The sequence below is a fragment of the Ceratotherium simum genome, chromosome 9 (genome assembly GCF_057802395.1).
Source record: "Ceratotherium simum simum isolate JZ-2026a chromosome 9, ASM5780239v1, whole genome shotgun sequence".
NCBI lineage: Eukaryota > Metazoa > Chordata > Mammalia > Perissodactyla > Rhinocerotidae > Ceratotherium > Ceratotherium simum.
In genome coordinates, this window is record NC_141908.1 from 3524613 (window position 1) to 3539358 (window position 14746).

The 14746-nt window shown below is 35.3% G+C and overlaps 1 protein-coding gene across 3 annotated transcripts in view; it reads left to right on the plus strand.

Moving 5' to 3' along the window:
* The window catches only part of MAP3K2 (mitogen-activated protein kinase kinase kinase 2), a 107592-nt gene that overhangs the window by 61618 nt on the left and 31228 nt on the right, over positions 1 to 14746 (plus strand). For all 3 annotated transcript variants that reach the window (XM_087435018.1, XM_087435019.1, XM_087435020.1), the window contains exons 2-5: positions 4615 to 4683; positions 8349 to 8467; positions 9099 to 9139; positions 10926 to 11025. In XM_087435018.1, coding sequence (XP_087291144.1) covers positions 4680 to 4683; positions 8349 to 8467; positions 9099 to 9139; positions 10926 to 11025 — 264 coding nt within the window. In that variant the 5' untranslated portion in view covers positions 4615 to 4679. The remainder of the gene's footprint in view (positions 1 to 4614; positions 4684 to 8348; positions 8468 to 9098; positions 9140 to 10925; positions 11026 to 14746) is intronic.

The following is a 14746-nucleotide window of genomic DNA, read 5'->3' on the forward strand; positions in this document are numbered from 1 at the left end:
TCCCAAATTTTCTTCTGTTATCAATTTATAATTTCATTGCATTGTTGTCAGGGAACATACTTCATATGACTTCAGTCCATTTACACTTATTGAGATCAGTTTTATTGCCTAACATATGGTCTGTTCTAGAAAATGTCCTACGTACATTTGAGAAGAATGTGTATTCTGTTTTGGAGTTGAGTGTTCTATAGATGTCTATTAAGTTTAGTAGTTTTATAGTCTTATTCAAGTCTTCTGTTTTCTCATTGGTTTTCTATCTACTTCTTTTATTCATTATTGAAAATGGGACATTGAAATGTCTATTATTTTTGAATTGTCTGTTTCTTGTTTCAAGTCTATCATTTTTTTCTTCAGATATTTTAAGACTCTGTTGTTAGGCACATACATGTCTATAATTACTATATCTTGTTGGTGAGTTGGCCATTTTTTCGTTATAAATGTCCTTCTTTGTCTCAAATAACAATTTTTACATTATATTCTATTTTGTCTGCTATTAGTATAGCCACTCCGTGTCTCTTTTGGCTGCGGTTTACATAGTATATTTTTTCTGTCTTTTTGCTTTCAGCCTATTTTGTCTTTGAATCTAAAGTGTGTCTGAGGCCAGCCTGGTGGTGCAGTGGTTAAGTTAGGCACACTCTGCTTTGGCAGCCCGGGGTTCACAGGTTCAGATCCCAGTTGTGGATCTACACCACTCATCAAGTCATGCTGTGGTGGTGTCCCACATACAAAAATAGAGGAAGACAGGCACAGATGTTAGCTCAGGGCCACTCTTCCTCAAGCAAAAAGAGGAAGATTGGCAACAGGTGTTTGCTCAGGGCCAATCTTCCTCACCAAAAAAAAAATAAAAGTAAAGTGTGTCTGTATACAGCATATAGTTGGATCATGTTTTTTTAATCTATTCTGCTAATCTCAGCCTTTTTACTGGTTCGTTCATTCCACTTATATTTACTGTAATTACACATAAGGTAGGATTACATCTGCCATTTTAAATTTGTGTTATGTCTTTTTTGTTCCTTTTTTTGTTTCATTATTCCTCCATTCCTGCTGTCTTTTGTGTTAAATAGATATTTTCTAGTGTGCCATTTTAATTTCCTTATTTCTTTTGCTATTTTTTAAAATTTATTTTTTAGTGGTTGACTTGGGGATTAAAATTAACTTCTCAACTTAAAACAGTGTGGTTTGGGTAATACCAACTTAATTACAGTGGTATACAAACGCTTTTATATAACTCCATACCTCCCCTTTCCTTTGTGCTATTATTATTATACTAAGTATAATATATTGTATGCCCAGCAACACACTTATTATTGCTTTATGAAATTTCTTTAAACCTGTGTATTAGTTCCCTGTTGCTGCTTGTGTGGAAAAGAGTTAACATAGCAGGCTCACTGCTTGTCCTTAGAATGAACTGTTTATGAGGTCTACCCTTGGCTGGCACCTGAGAACTTGGATTTCAGGAAGATTCTCATCTGCCTGACTGATAAGAATGGTACACTGTGCCTAAACTGCTTTCACAAAGAATATAGTTTATGCTGAATACTGTTTTTTCTGGGAGTCTGGAATTTTGGTATGTGCTAGGCAGAGGGTGCCTATCTGCTCAGCCCCTAATAAAAACCCTGAGTGCTGAGTCTCTAATGATCTTTCCTGGTTGGTGACATTTCATATGTGTTGTCGTAACTCATTGCTGGGGGGAATTAAGTGTGTCCTAGGTGACTCTACTAAAGATCCTTAGGAGTTTGCTTCTGGCTTCCCCTGACTTTGTCCCATGTGCCTTTTCCCTTTGCTGATTTTGCTTTGTATTCTTTCACCATAATAAATTATAGCTGTCAGTGACTATATTGCTGAGTCCTGTGAGTCCTCTAGCACGTTATTAAACAAATCTTGAATACTCCCTACCTACTGCTATTACCACAAATTTGGTGGCTTAAACAACATAAGCTTGTTATCTTAAAGTTTTGGAAGTCAGAAGTCTGAAATGAGTTTTATTGGGCTAAAATAAAGGTGTCAGCATGGCTATGTTCCTCTAGGCTCTAGGGGAGAATCCATTTTCTTGCCTTTTCCACCTTCTAGCAGCTGCCTGCATTCATTGGCTCATGGCCACCTCTTTCCATCTTCAAAGCCAACAATGACTGGTCAAGCCTTTCTTATGCAGCATTGCTTTGACACTCGCTTTCCTGCTTGTTCCTTTCATTTATAAGGACCCCTGTGATTATGTTGGGCCTAGCCAAATAATCCAGGATAATCTTCCCATCTTAAATTTCTTGATTTATCATATCTGCAAAGTCCCTTTTGCCATGTAAGGTAATATATATGCAAAAGTTCTAGGAATTGGGATGTGGACATCTTTGTGATGGACCATTTTTGTACCTACCAAGTTAGATAGGAGAAATAAAGAGCTAGAAAGAAAAAATACATTTATGTTGTCTTTTATCTTTACTTACATAATCATCCTTACTGGTGCTTTTTCTGCATGTGGATTGGATTTACTGTCCAGTGTCCTTTCATTTCAGCCTGAAGGACTTATTCTGTATTTCGTGTAGTGTTAAGTTGGGTTGTGACGAATTCTCTGTGTTGGTTTATCTAGGAATGTCTTAATTTTGTCTTCAGTTTTGCAGGATGGTTTTGCTGGATTGATTTCTTGGTTGACAGTCTTTTTCTTTCAGCACTTTGAATATGTCATCCCTCTGCCTTCTGGCCTCCTAGGTTACCAATGGGAAATCAGTTAGCATCCCTTGTACCTTCTGAGTTCCTTCTCTCTTGCTGCTCTCAAGATTTTGTCTTGCAACAGTTTACTTATGATGTGTCTAGGTGTGGATCACTTTGATTTTATTCTATTTGGAGTTTTTTGAGCTTCTTGGTTATGCAGATTGTTTTTCACCAAATTTGGGTAGTTTCTGGCCATTATTTCTTGAAATATTCTTTCTGCCCTTTCTTTTTCTCCTCTTCTCTTGAGACTCCCATTATGCATTTGTTGGTGTGCTTGATGGTTTCAGTTGTTGTACTTTCTAACTCCAAAATTTCTATCTGGTTCCTTTTTATATTTTCTGTTTCTTTACTGATACTGTTTGATGAGACATCATTCTCATACGTTCTTTAGTTCTTTAGACATGGCTTCTTTAGTTCTTTGAACATATCTAAAATAGCTGATTTAATGTCTTTATCTAGTTAGTTCAACATTTGGGCTTCCTCAGAGTCAGTTTCTGTTGATTGCTTTTTCTCTGTCTATGGACCATACTGTCTTTGTACGTCTCATAATTTTTTCTTAAAAATGGACATTTTAAATATTGTAACACCTCTGGAAATCAGATTCTTCTCCTTCCCCAGTGTTTTTTGTTTATCATTCTTATTTGTTATTGACTTTCTGGAACTGATTTTTTAAAGTCTGTATTCTTTGTTCTGTGTGGTCGTCGAAGACTGGTCAGTTAGTTTAGTTGTCAGCTAATGATTAGACAGAGATTTCCTTAGATGCCCGGAACCAGTAAGTCTCACAGTCTTTTTTGAGAGGTTCTCTCTGTACTTGCTGGAGCTGGCCTTTGTCATTTTCCCAGGCATTTACAACTCCACCTTAGCCTTCACTTACTGCTGCACAGAACCTCAAGGTGAAAGCCTAGGGCCTTCTTAGGCCTTTCTTGAGTATGCAACAGCTCTGGGCATTTGTGTGACTTCTGGATTCTCAGGAATCTGTTGGAACTTTTCAAAGCTGCCTATTGACAAACTAAAAGAATTTTTCATCTCATTCCTCAGCTTTTCTAAAAAAAATTTTTTTATTAATCTATTGTTTGTCCTAACTGCTCTCCCTTTCCTCAGACAGTTGAGATGTGCAATAGTTGCCCCTGATTGATTTCAACAAATGCCCCAAGCTCTTTGCACTGGAAGAGCTTTGAGTCAGGTTAAATAAAGCCAGTCTTTCAAGAGAAGTCTACCAGCCAACCACTAAACAGGTCAAATAATGATTTTTTGGGGGAATCAGACTTTAAAGGTATTCCCATCCTATTCTGGCCTCTCCAGTGGCTGCCAGGCTGTTCATTTTCACCGTGACTGTGGGCTGTTGGTTTACATTGCAGAGGGTAGGGGGATAGGAATAGGGAAGGTCAGAATTACCACAAGGCTCTCTTTTTACCGAGATTCTTAAATGCTGCCCAGATTGCTGTAAGCCTTTGATTAATTCCAGAGTCCTGAAAAAGTTGATTCTGACAATTTTTTCTTTTATGGAGGAGAGATTTTTTTGTAGGTCTTTACTATTTTTGTTGATGTCCTCCCTTTTGTCTGAAACATGACCTTTTCTACTCATCTTTATATCTGCCATTGCCCTGTAGGAATTTAAGTTTATTAGATTAACTTTTAGGATTTTTGACTCTCAAAAATTCTGTTTTTTTTCTAGCTTAGACAGAAGCCTGAAAAATACTGAAATTAAATTTGATATAAAATAATACTGATCTTTAGTTCATTCTCAATAATTGAGTATCTGGGAAAAAGAAAGCACCTCTCCCCAGCAAAATTTGTAAAGTATTAATATTGTATATTTCTCATTAGTGTTATTTAAACTGACTTTTCTTTTTGTGACTGCCTCTTCTTCTTATTATTATTAACATGTTCGTCTTTTTACCTCCTAAGGCAGTAAAGAATGCTGATGGCAGAACCGTTTCCCTAATTTTCAGGTTGTCAAGTTGGTTGCCATAATGGGTGAGTTCAAACTAAAAGCATTTTTTGTCTATAATTAAAGGAAAAAATGGGAGAAAAAATTTTTCTCTGTGTGTATGATAAACTTTTTTATAAAGAAATTTTATGATGTAGTAGATTTAAGTAATTTTTATATTTACTTAATAGATTTTCAATTAAAGCACTTTTTGTGTTAACTGTTTTGGAATGACCATTTTATGCAGGACATAGTAGGGACATATTCAAAATAAATTGTTAAGATGGATTGTTATTTTCTTAGAGCCTGTTGGCCAAAGAGAATACTTGATAAAGAAACCTGACTTTTAAAGGTTGAATAAATGCCGAGGAGTGATTGTTATAATGACCCAACAGTGTTATAATATAGATAGACTGAAGAAAATAGCAGCATTAAAATAATAAATCATAAAATTTTATAACAGACTAGAGCCACATATCATTGGTGCTAAGGGAGGATATGTTGTACAACGCTTGTGAATATCCTGTGGTATCATCATGTTAATGGAAAGGGAGGCTCAAGTATGGGAATGCATTGTGGGTGTTCAGTTTACATATCATTTCGTTTTCTTCTTTACTTCCTTTTCTTTTTTTTCCTTTTCTTCTTGGGGTTGAGGGTTCCAATATGTGGCAGGGATTGGACAGGGAAACACTAGAAAGAAATGGAGCAAATGACCTCCTCTATCCTACATGGGGAAAAATGGACTGAGTAGTTGGAAGCTAAGTTGTTTAAATTAGACTCATCCTGATATCTTAACTCTGGCACATAATTGCCATTATTTGTCTTTGCACGCTTTTCCAACCACTTGCTTAACAAATGTATTGTTGACTCTTATATGTGTATATATGACATTATAGGCCAAAGAGCTTAAATTTGTCCATGTTCTTTAGTGGAAGGGCTAGCACACTTGCGTGTGTCTACTTGTGGCAAATGTGTAAGCCAAAGCTCCACCTTCCTACTTTTTAAATTTCTCCTCTTCTTTCTCTTTTTGTAACCATGAGTGCAGTGCCATCATGTGGTCCAAATTCTCCACTCTTGTCAGCTTCACTTTCAGTTCTAAATTGGGTATCCTTTTACTGAACTTGTATCAACTTCATTTTGGTTGCTTTCACTTATGGTCTGAGCTGTGTATTAAACCAATTGATTTCTACTGTACTTCTCGAATAGTACTTCACTAAGCAACAAAGCAAAGAACAGTTAATTGCTTAAAAACATGTACAAAGGTGGTCACAGAAAACCATGAATATTTAAAAGTGTGAATCACAGATGTTTGAATTTTTGATTGAGGATGTTCTCAAGTATAATGAATAAGCATGTAAAGTATCTAATTAACCATTTCTGATAAAAGATTTTATTTGAAATTATTTCCCAAGTATTTTCTGTTTTTGTCCTCAGCTATGTCAGAAACCCACTGCTTCTTCAGTGTGAGTTGGTCAGACTCTGGGATCCTCTGGGCATCTCACTACCTTTTGGATCAACTCATGATCTTTATGTCATTTAACCTGTCTAATCTGCCTAGTACCTGTGACCACCACAGAGATTTTTTTTTTTTTTTTTAAAGATTTTATTTATTTATTTTTTCCCCCCCAAAGCCCCAGTAGATAGTCGTATGTCATAGCTGCACATCCTTCTAGTTGCTGTATGTGGGACACGGCCTCAGCATGGCCGGAGAAGCGGTGCGTCGGTGCGTGCCTGGGATCCGAACCCGGGTCGCCAGCAGCGGAGCGCGCGCACTTAACCGCTAAGCCACGGCGCCGGCCCGCACAGAGATTTTTAATAGAGGAAACAGTCTAAGAATTGTTAAAACAGTGCTGATAGTGTATGTTCATTACTCTGCTTGAACTTTTATGGATTTGTTAGCTTGCATCTTGTCAGTCTCCTCTAAGTTTCCTATTGGGTAGTTATCTACCATGTGATTCTTCTTCAAGCCGGGAAAAGAAGGAGCTCTGTTAAATTGCCCTTCATTTGTATGTCATCTCCTTAAGAAGTTACTTTTATCCAAATGGCCCTCTTTACTTTTTCACATCTATGATAAAAAACTACTCATTTTTTTAAAGAAGGAAATTAGTATGTGTAAATGTGATAAGAGATTTAAACCAAAGCATTCCCAGGCATTTTATTTATTTTAGTATTGTGATATTAAACATGTGAAAATGCCTAAATTCAAGTGTTTAAGTTTTTTCTAATGAAGAAAATAATTAGAAAATAAATACGTTTAAGTATTAGAGTTCTTCTCTCCCCTGTATAGAATTAAGGATCTTACCTTTCTCAAGAAAGTTACATCAGATAATTTTATTCCAGTTGAGATTATTCTCAGCTTATTCTTTTCCTAAGGGAAGATGTATTTTTATCAATAAATGACATAGTCTGGCTTGCACCCATGGACAGTACACATGTTGTAATTACATTATACCCGACTGGTTGGTTCAGTTACTCTTTGGCTAAGCTGATATAATGATGAAATTTTACTTTACACAGGATACTTTATGAAGGATTATAAACATTTCTCTAAACATGGAATTTATTAATAAAACCTTTGGAGCCATTAATTTTAATTTTAACATGCAAATTGTTTCACAATAGAACAATATATTGAGTGATATAAAAAATTAATACACATTAGAGAAGTCAGCTATCTGTGTATTTGAAAGACTGACAAAGCCATTGAATTATCACATTCTTTTTAATGATTTCCCCTTGCAGGATAAAGCATGTTTTAATTATTACTATTCTAGAACATAAATTATTGCTCACCAAAATGGTTACATTTTAAAATGTAAGCTGTAAAGTCCCTCAATTCTTTTCTATACCAATTGTTGATTTTCATTAGTAGAATTGATTTGCTAGTGAAAATCAATTAAATTGTTCCTGAAGTTTTCCAGAGAGCATATAATTGGCATTACTAGGAGGCTCATGCTTATGATCTTAGAAAGAAATCTTTGATATATTTGGAAGAGATTAAAAGTTCATAGTTCATGATCCTTTCACTCAGTTTTATGGATTCAGTACTTTGAATGGATTTTTCTTGCATTGTTATCTTTTAAATTGTTACTGGCTGAGATCATTAAATAGTCTGTTAAATGTTTGTAGTCATGTTGAACCTTATGGTGAAGAAGTTCAAGAAAACACTTCCAAATATCAGTAGGCCATTATCCACAGATAAAGCTTTTCTTTGTTTTTGACTGGAAGTACTGATAAAAGAGAAACACTCTAAAAGGATTCTGTACTTTGAACATAAATGGTAAATCATGATGGTATGATAGAAAGTTGTTTATTTTTTCCCCACTTGTTTTAATTAAAATTTTATATGTCTTGTTGATACTTTGCTTAGGAGTCATAGAAAAGAATTTGTCATTAGTGGGGCTGTTTTGACCCATATCCTAAGATGTTACATCATTAGAGGAGTCAGAATGACTTCTTCTTGCCTATAAATGTCTCATGTGTGGACACCTCGTATGATGCAAGTGCTTGGAGTCTAGTGCAATTTTAATGTTACTTGTCTTCAGTTTTTAAATACTTAAAATTTTATTTCACCAAAATAATAGAAGTGTAGATATTGAGAATGTTCTAGATGTATTTTTGCATTAAATTTCATTATAAATTTTGTGTTTGTGTGTGATAAATACATATTGAAATTACACTTCTGTGTATATGTGATTTTAAAACTATGTAGATGATCAGCAAGCTTTGAACTCAATCATGCAAGATTTGGCTGTTCTTCATAAGGCCAGTCGACCAGCATTATCCTTACAGGAAACCAGAAAAACAAAAGCTTCATCACCAAAAAAGCAGGTATTTATTTCAGTAATATTTTAATAAATATATATTGTTTTGTGAATTATTTTCCTTGAATATTGTGATCTTACGGAGGGTTTGTTTCAAGTGTTTAGCTTTTACACTTTTGAATCAAATATTTTGTTATTTGTCATACATTTTTCCATAAGGACATATGTTTTTGAAAAATGGTAGAGTTTTATTTAATATGGTAACTGCTCTCTAAAGCTGGTATTTCATCCATTCTTAAAGCACTTAAGATAAGCAAATTATTTTTATTTAAATAATCTGTTATTCTGTATATAAATGAGAATCATTTTGATTCTTATAAATAAGATTTGTTTGAGATGTCCAATATTAAAACTGGAAATATAGTATTCTATATTTCTCTCTAACAAGATTATCAAATGTCCTATACCCATGATGCCATCACTGGTAGATCTTGGTGCTGTTTCCTCTTGAGCCAGATTCAGCAACTTGGTTCTCGTTTCAGCTCTTTGGCAGACACTATCAATCAATTGGAGTTGACACTGAAAATGAAACCTCCCTCCCCCTCTGCTCTATTTTAAATGAGTGACTAAGAAAAAAATGATTTAGAAATTCTGGAAATTTTATCTGATCTCTGAAATGATTTATCATTTCATTACAGAATGATGTCCGAGTCAAATTTGAACATAGAGGAGAAAAAAGGTAAGGAAAGAAACACTACATGGCAGTTTATTGTTTTAATCAAATGCGTGTTCCTAGTTAAAGCCATTAGAGGTTCTTTCTAGATTTTAATGAAGGTTCATTTTGAGAATGGAATAATAATCGTTGGTATTGTGTAACATGTACTTAGACTTAAGGTAGAATGTGTCAAAATTCAGGCTAAACTTTAGAAATTATTAATGTTTTTACTTTGCAATATTAGGAAATAAGATCATTGCATAATGCAGCCTTTAAATATTACCATTTTATTTTACTTTTACTCAGTGCAGATTAAATATATTTCTCCTTATCATAATTGTACCATCCCTTCAGATACTATACAGAATTTATGTATATGGACTACAACATTCACAGTTTTGATTATTCTCAAGACACCTCAATCATATGACATGTATTTAATTAGTAACATTGAGGAAGGTGAGTTGGAATGGTGGGTCTAAATTATTTAGCAGAGGTGTAAGCCTAGCCTTCCATTGGATATCTGTATCTCAGTGCAGTGGTGAAAGTGGTGGTGGTGGTGGTTGACATCAAAATTGCCAGCAAGGCCTAACAGTTAGAGAAGATAGGATTTCATTTCTGTTATTAGTGTCTCATTAAATTAACTTAATGAGGGCAGGCTCCATGGCTTAGCGGTTAAGTGCACGCTCTCCGCTGCTGGCGGCTTGGGTTCGGATCCCGGGCACGCACCGAGGCACTGCTTCTCCGGCCATGCTGAGGCCGCGTCCCACATACAGCAACTAGAAGGATGTGCACCTATGACGCACAACTATCTACTAGGGCTTTGGGGGGAAAAAATGGAGGAGGATTGGCAATAGATGTTAGCTCAGAGCCCGTCTTCCTCAGCAAAATGAGGAGGATTAGCATGGATGTTAGCTCAGGGCTGATCTTCCTCACAAAAAAAAAAAAAAGGAAAAAAAGAAAAAAAAATAATTTAATGAAAGATCTGTCCTTTTTAAGGACTTTTAAAAAGGTTCATAAGTCATATAACCTTATACAGAGATGTTAAAAAAAAATGATATATACCAGATATACCATACAAGTGTTATCCAATCTACTTTTTTCCTAATTACAATTCTTTTATGAATATTTTCTGTTTTAATTTATTTATTGAGTATTTACTATATGCTGGGCCATGAAGGAATAAAGTGAGTGAAACAGACATGGTCCCTCCCCTTACAGAGTTCACAGTCTAGTACAGTAGTCTCCAAGCTCAGGTGCATGCTCCCCAAGGGCAGCACAGGCCAATCCTTTGCAATATAGGAAGAAAATGCTAGAATTTTAAAATTTTAATCCTCTAAAAACATTTATTTTGGGGGTATGCTTACATGATGTGCTCAAAAATGTTGAGTTGATAAGGGTACAGAAATCAAAATTTGAATCCCCGAAGAACGACTTTATTCTTCTTAACAGTTTTGTTGCATTCCATTTTTGGATGTCACATAGTTGAGTTTAATCACTCTCGATGAACATTTTACATTGCTCTTTAATATTCATATAACAGTTTGAGTGCAGATTATAAACTGCAGAACATTTTGAGAATTTTCTTTTTATAATTTTTATTAGGATAGAACAAACTTAAGAGTTTTTTAACTTTGTTTTTTGTTAAGAATTAGCGTGCTTGATCAAAAATGAGCTGTTGTAGTGTTCAAGTAAAGTGAGTGTTTACATTTTTGCTTAATTTTGTATTTGTATCACCCAAGAGATAAGTGTGGCAAGTATGTTATTTATGCCTAAAAAAATAAAATATCTTAAAATTCTGTCTACATAGAATCCTTCAGTTCCCCAGACCAGTTAAACTGGAAGATCTGAGGTCTAAAGCTAAAATTGCCTTTGGACAGTCTATGGATCTACATTATACCAATAACGAGGTAATAAACATGTATAGTTTAACTTTCAGTAGTTCCTACTTTGGAAAGTAGTGTGTTCATTTAAGAGATTGCTTTAGGACTGTTGTGCTTTTATTTAATAATTGATAAGGATATGATATGTTAGAGGAATAAGATATCACAAGTAAATTTGTAAATTTTAACTAATTAAAATGGATTTTTCTGTTGTGGAAAATAGTGAAAGGTGCTACTGTGCAAATAGTTGAATGAGAATCTATTAAAGGAGGAAATAGACGTATTACGTAGAAGTTTGCAGCTTATTTATGTTTTATTTCTACTCTATGTACTTTATTGATGAACTCTCTTTTCTTCTCATGCTCTATACTTCACTACAGAGACAATAGAGCTTTGGTAGTTGGACAGTTTAGTTAAAACTTAAAGGATTATTTTCATGTTGTTAGACATGCTTAGATCATTATGTTTATGTTGGGGAGTCAGTACATGTGATCTTGGGGCTCACTCTGACACTGAGGAGCTCTGTGTTCTGGGGAAACCCCTTTTGAACCTTCTGTAAAATTTGGATTGGATTAGATGATCTCTGAGGTTTCTTTCAGATCCTATGAGATCTCAAGATCTTGAGATCTTAAAATTTGCAAGGACAATTTACTTAATTGGTGAATTTGTCGTTGGGTTTTTTTCCCTCAGAAAATACTTGTTGAATTTCCCAGGCATAATGCTGTGGTTTATGAATTGCAGCCTATCATGGACTTGTGGTAGAAGCAGACAATTAATAAATGAATTGTTTAAATACGTGGAGTTCTTTGAAGGAAATGCATAAAGTATTGTGATAAAGAATAAAGGCAAGGGCAGTAGGTGTCCTATTTAGATAGTAGTCAGGAAGAACTAACTGTGGTGGTAGTATTTAATTACTGAGACTTGAAGTGTGAAAGGCCAACCCTGCAAGGAGATTGAGGGGAAGAACATTCCTGGTAGAAGAGCAGCTTGAGAACAGTGCATACCAAGATCTTAAGATGGAAAAGACTTGTGTATTTCAGGAATAGAAAAAGTGCCAGTGGTAATGGAGTGACAGCGGAGAGCTCAGTAAAAATTAATTTGAGAAAACGTGGAAGTGCTTTGCAAAGGTTAATGCATTGTGCAAATAAAAATATTTGAAAATATTAGATTTTCAAATAAATTATTGTTAATTTAAAGCAAAAGAATATGCTAATGTTGCTTGTCTAAAGAAACGACTTACAGCTGAAAGTGGAAAATATTTTGATAAAGTCAAAATCCATGTCCAAACAAATAATATCCCTGAACAAAATGATGAGTACTATACTATAGTAATACCTTAAAATTTTATTTTTCAAATACTTTTTGGGTTTTCAATTAGCTGTGAACACCTCTTAAGAGTGACCTGGTCCTATCTCGGCACTTATTATTTCTGTTTGTGCTGGCCTGATTTCCAACTGCTAGCCCCTGAGACTCTGAGGGCTTTTCAGAGGTAAGGCCATATGGTTTAGGCTGAAGTACATATAGGGGTGGAGGGTGGGAGATGAGGCTCAAGGAGGGGGTTGGGGTGAGAAGTGGGGATGGATGGCTTCCACTTACCCACAGTGGTAACTTGCTGGATAATACACCCTTTATGGGCCACCTGCTCTTCCCTGTCTTCCCCATTCCCCTACCAGTGCTTCCTGGTATCTCTTCCCACATAAACGGATTTGAACTTGAATCTTTATCTCATGATATGATTCTAGGGGAACTCAGATGTGTATTTGTTTCTGTTTGTTCTAAAATTGTATCATGGAAAACTTTCAAATGCTGAGATACATTAAGACTACAGTATCGGGCCGGCCCCGTGGCTTAGTGGTTGGGTGAGTGCGCTCCGCTGCTGGTGGCCCGGGTTCGGATCCCGGGCGTGCACCGGACCCACTGCTTCTCCAGCCATGCTGAGGCCGCGTCCCACATACAGCAACTAGAGGCTGTGCAACTATGACATACAGCTATCCGTTGGGGCTTTGAGGGGAAAAATAAATAAATAAAATCTTAAAAAAAAAAAAAAGACTACAGTATTGTCTTGATCTACCAGCCTAGTAGATGTGTCAAGAAAAATGTTAGTTCGATATGATTTGTTCATATTCTACCTATTCTGGCTCCTAGAATTGCTGTTTCTTTTCTGAGTTGTCCCAATTTGTTTACATAATTTTTTCTAGGGTTTTCTTGAGGATTGACATCAAGCTAACTGATCTATAGTTTTTGGAACCCACTCCCATTTTCTAAAAATTGGAAAATTTCTCCATTTTCAATTTCTTTTTCTCATGCTTTCTGAAGGATTTCTGGGAGTGGTTCTACCATTATATCTGGGTGGCCTCTTGGCAGGAATGTGGTAGAGGAGGCATTAGGGTAAGATTATGTTGTTTAAAATTTTTTTGCAATTCAGAGATTCTGTGCGAGTCTGTGATTGTGTGAGTTAACCATGTCCTGATTCACATCATGACAAACCCAATGCATGCCCTTGGACAGTGGGGGTACTAGGGAAAAACTTATAAGGGGTGTTAGTTTTATGGGCCTGTGGACAAGCAGAAAAAAAAAACTCATTTATACTGCTTGTTATTTCCAGTTCTGTAAATATTTTTTTTCTAGTGTAATATAAATTCCTGTGTTCTAAAAGAACCATTATTATATAAACTTGTAGTTGGCCAGAATCAAAACCACCAGAAAATTTATGCTGGGATTGGTTGGATTTGTTAGTTGAGCTCCTCTTTGTCTAATAAAATGTTGAGTGTGTGTGTCTCTGTGTTTGTTGTCATGGGGGATAGATGTGGGAGTGTGCAGGCAAAGTAAGTGGGTGTTCTAAGATCTTGCCCGTTTTAGATGAGAGAGAAGGAAAGCCTCCTTATGGACTATTTTCATGTTTCATTGTGTAAAGTCAGGAAGATAATTCACTTCTTTCAAATTTAGGTTCTGTTTAATGGTTTTTGGACTCAATTTTTAGTTTCCTTTCCAGAAAGTATTTATATTAACATAAAACTGATTTATCAGTAATAAGCCAGAGGGAAATAGATTTCATGAATGAGGCTGAAATCAGTTCACCAAGCAGGAAAACATTGTGTGATTTATTTAGTATAATTTAGACAAGCTGGGACTTGTTCTTGACTGTTAGTTCTCATTTTAAAATTTGTAATAGGTGACCTTAGAATATATGAGGGATCACATCAGAACCAGAGGTAGTAGTCCAAGATGCTGCTCCAGGCACTTCTCCAGAATGTACAGATTTCATGTTAGCAAACTGAAGAAGAGCAGAATCATTTATGTTACTACTTTGTTTCTGTGATTGAAACTAGTGTCTTTTCCTCCAAAAGCAACAGTATCTTGCAGAAGTAAACAATCCAATTATAAATAACTGTGTAGTAAAAGTAAATATTCAGGTTTTCCCCTCAAATGAAAAATTGGCAAAACAGTCCTCGTCATTGCTTTTAAGTGTTTTTTAGTGGTTAAAATATTGTAAAAGAATGTTGAAAATAAGAGCATGATCTGCCAATGTGGTTCATAATTGATATGAAAATGAAACGAATTTAATTAAGTAGATCAGGCTTGTTCTATAATACCAGTTAATATTCTTTTTTTATTAGAAAAAAATTCTCATAGAGAAAAAAAAGGGCCTGGTTAATAGATAAGCTGTAGTAGTATACAGTTAGCTACAAACAGGAATTGGGAATATAATTTCAAGTACAGAGTAAGTAAATGTAAGCAGATTGTATGA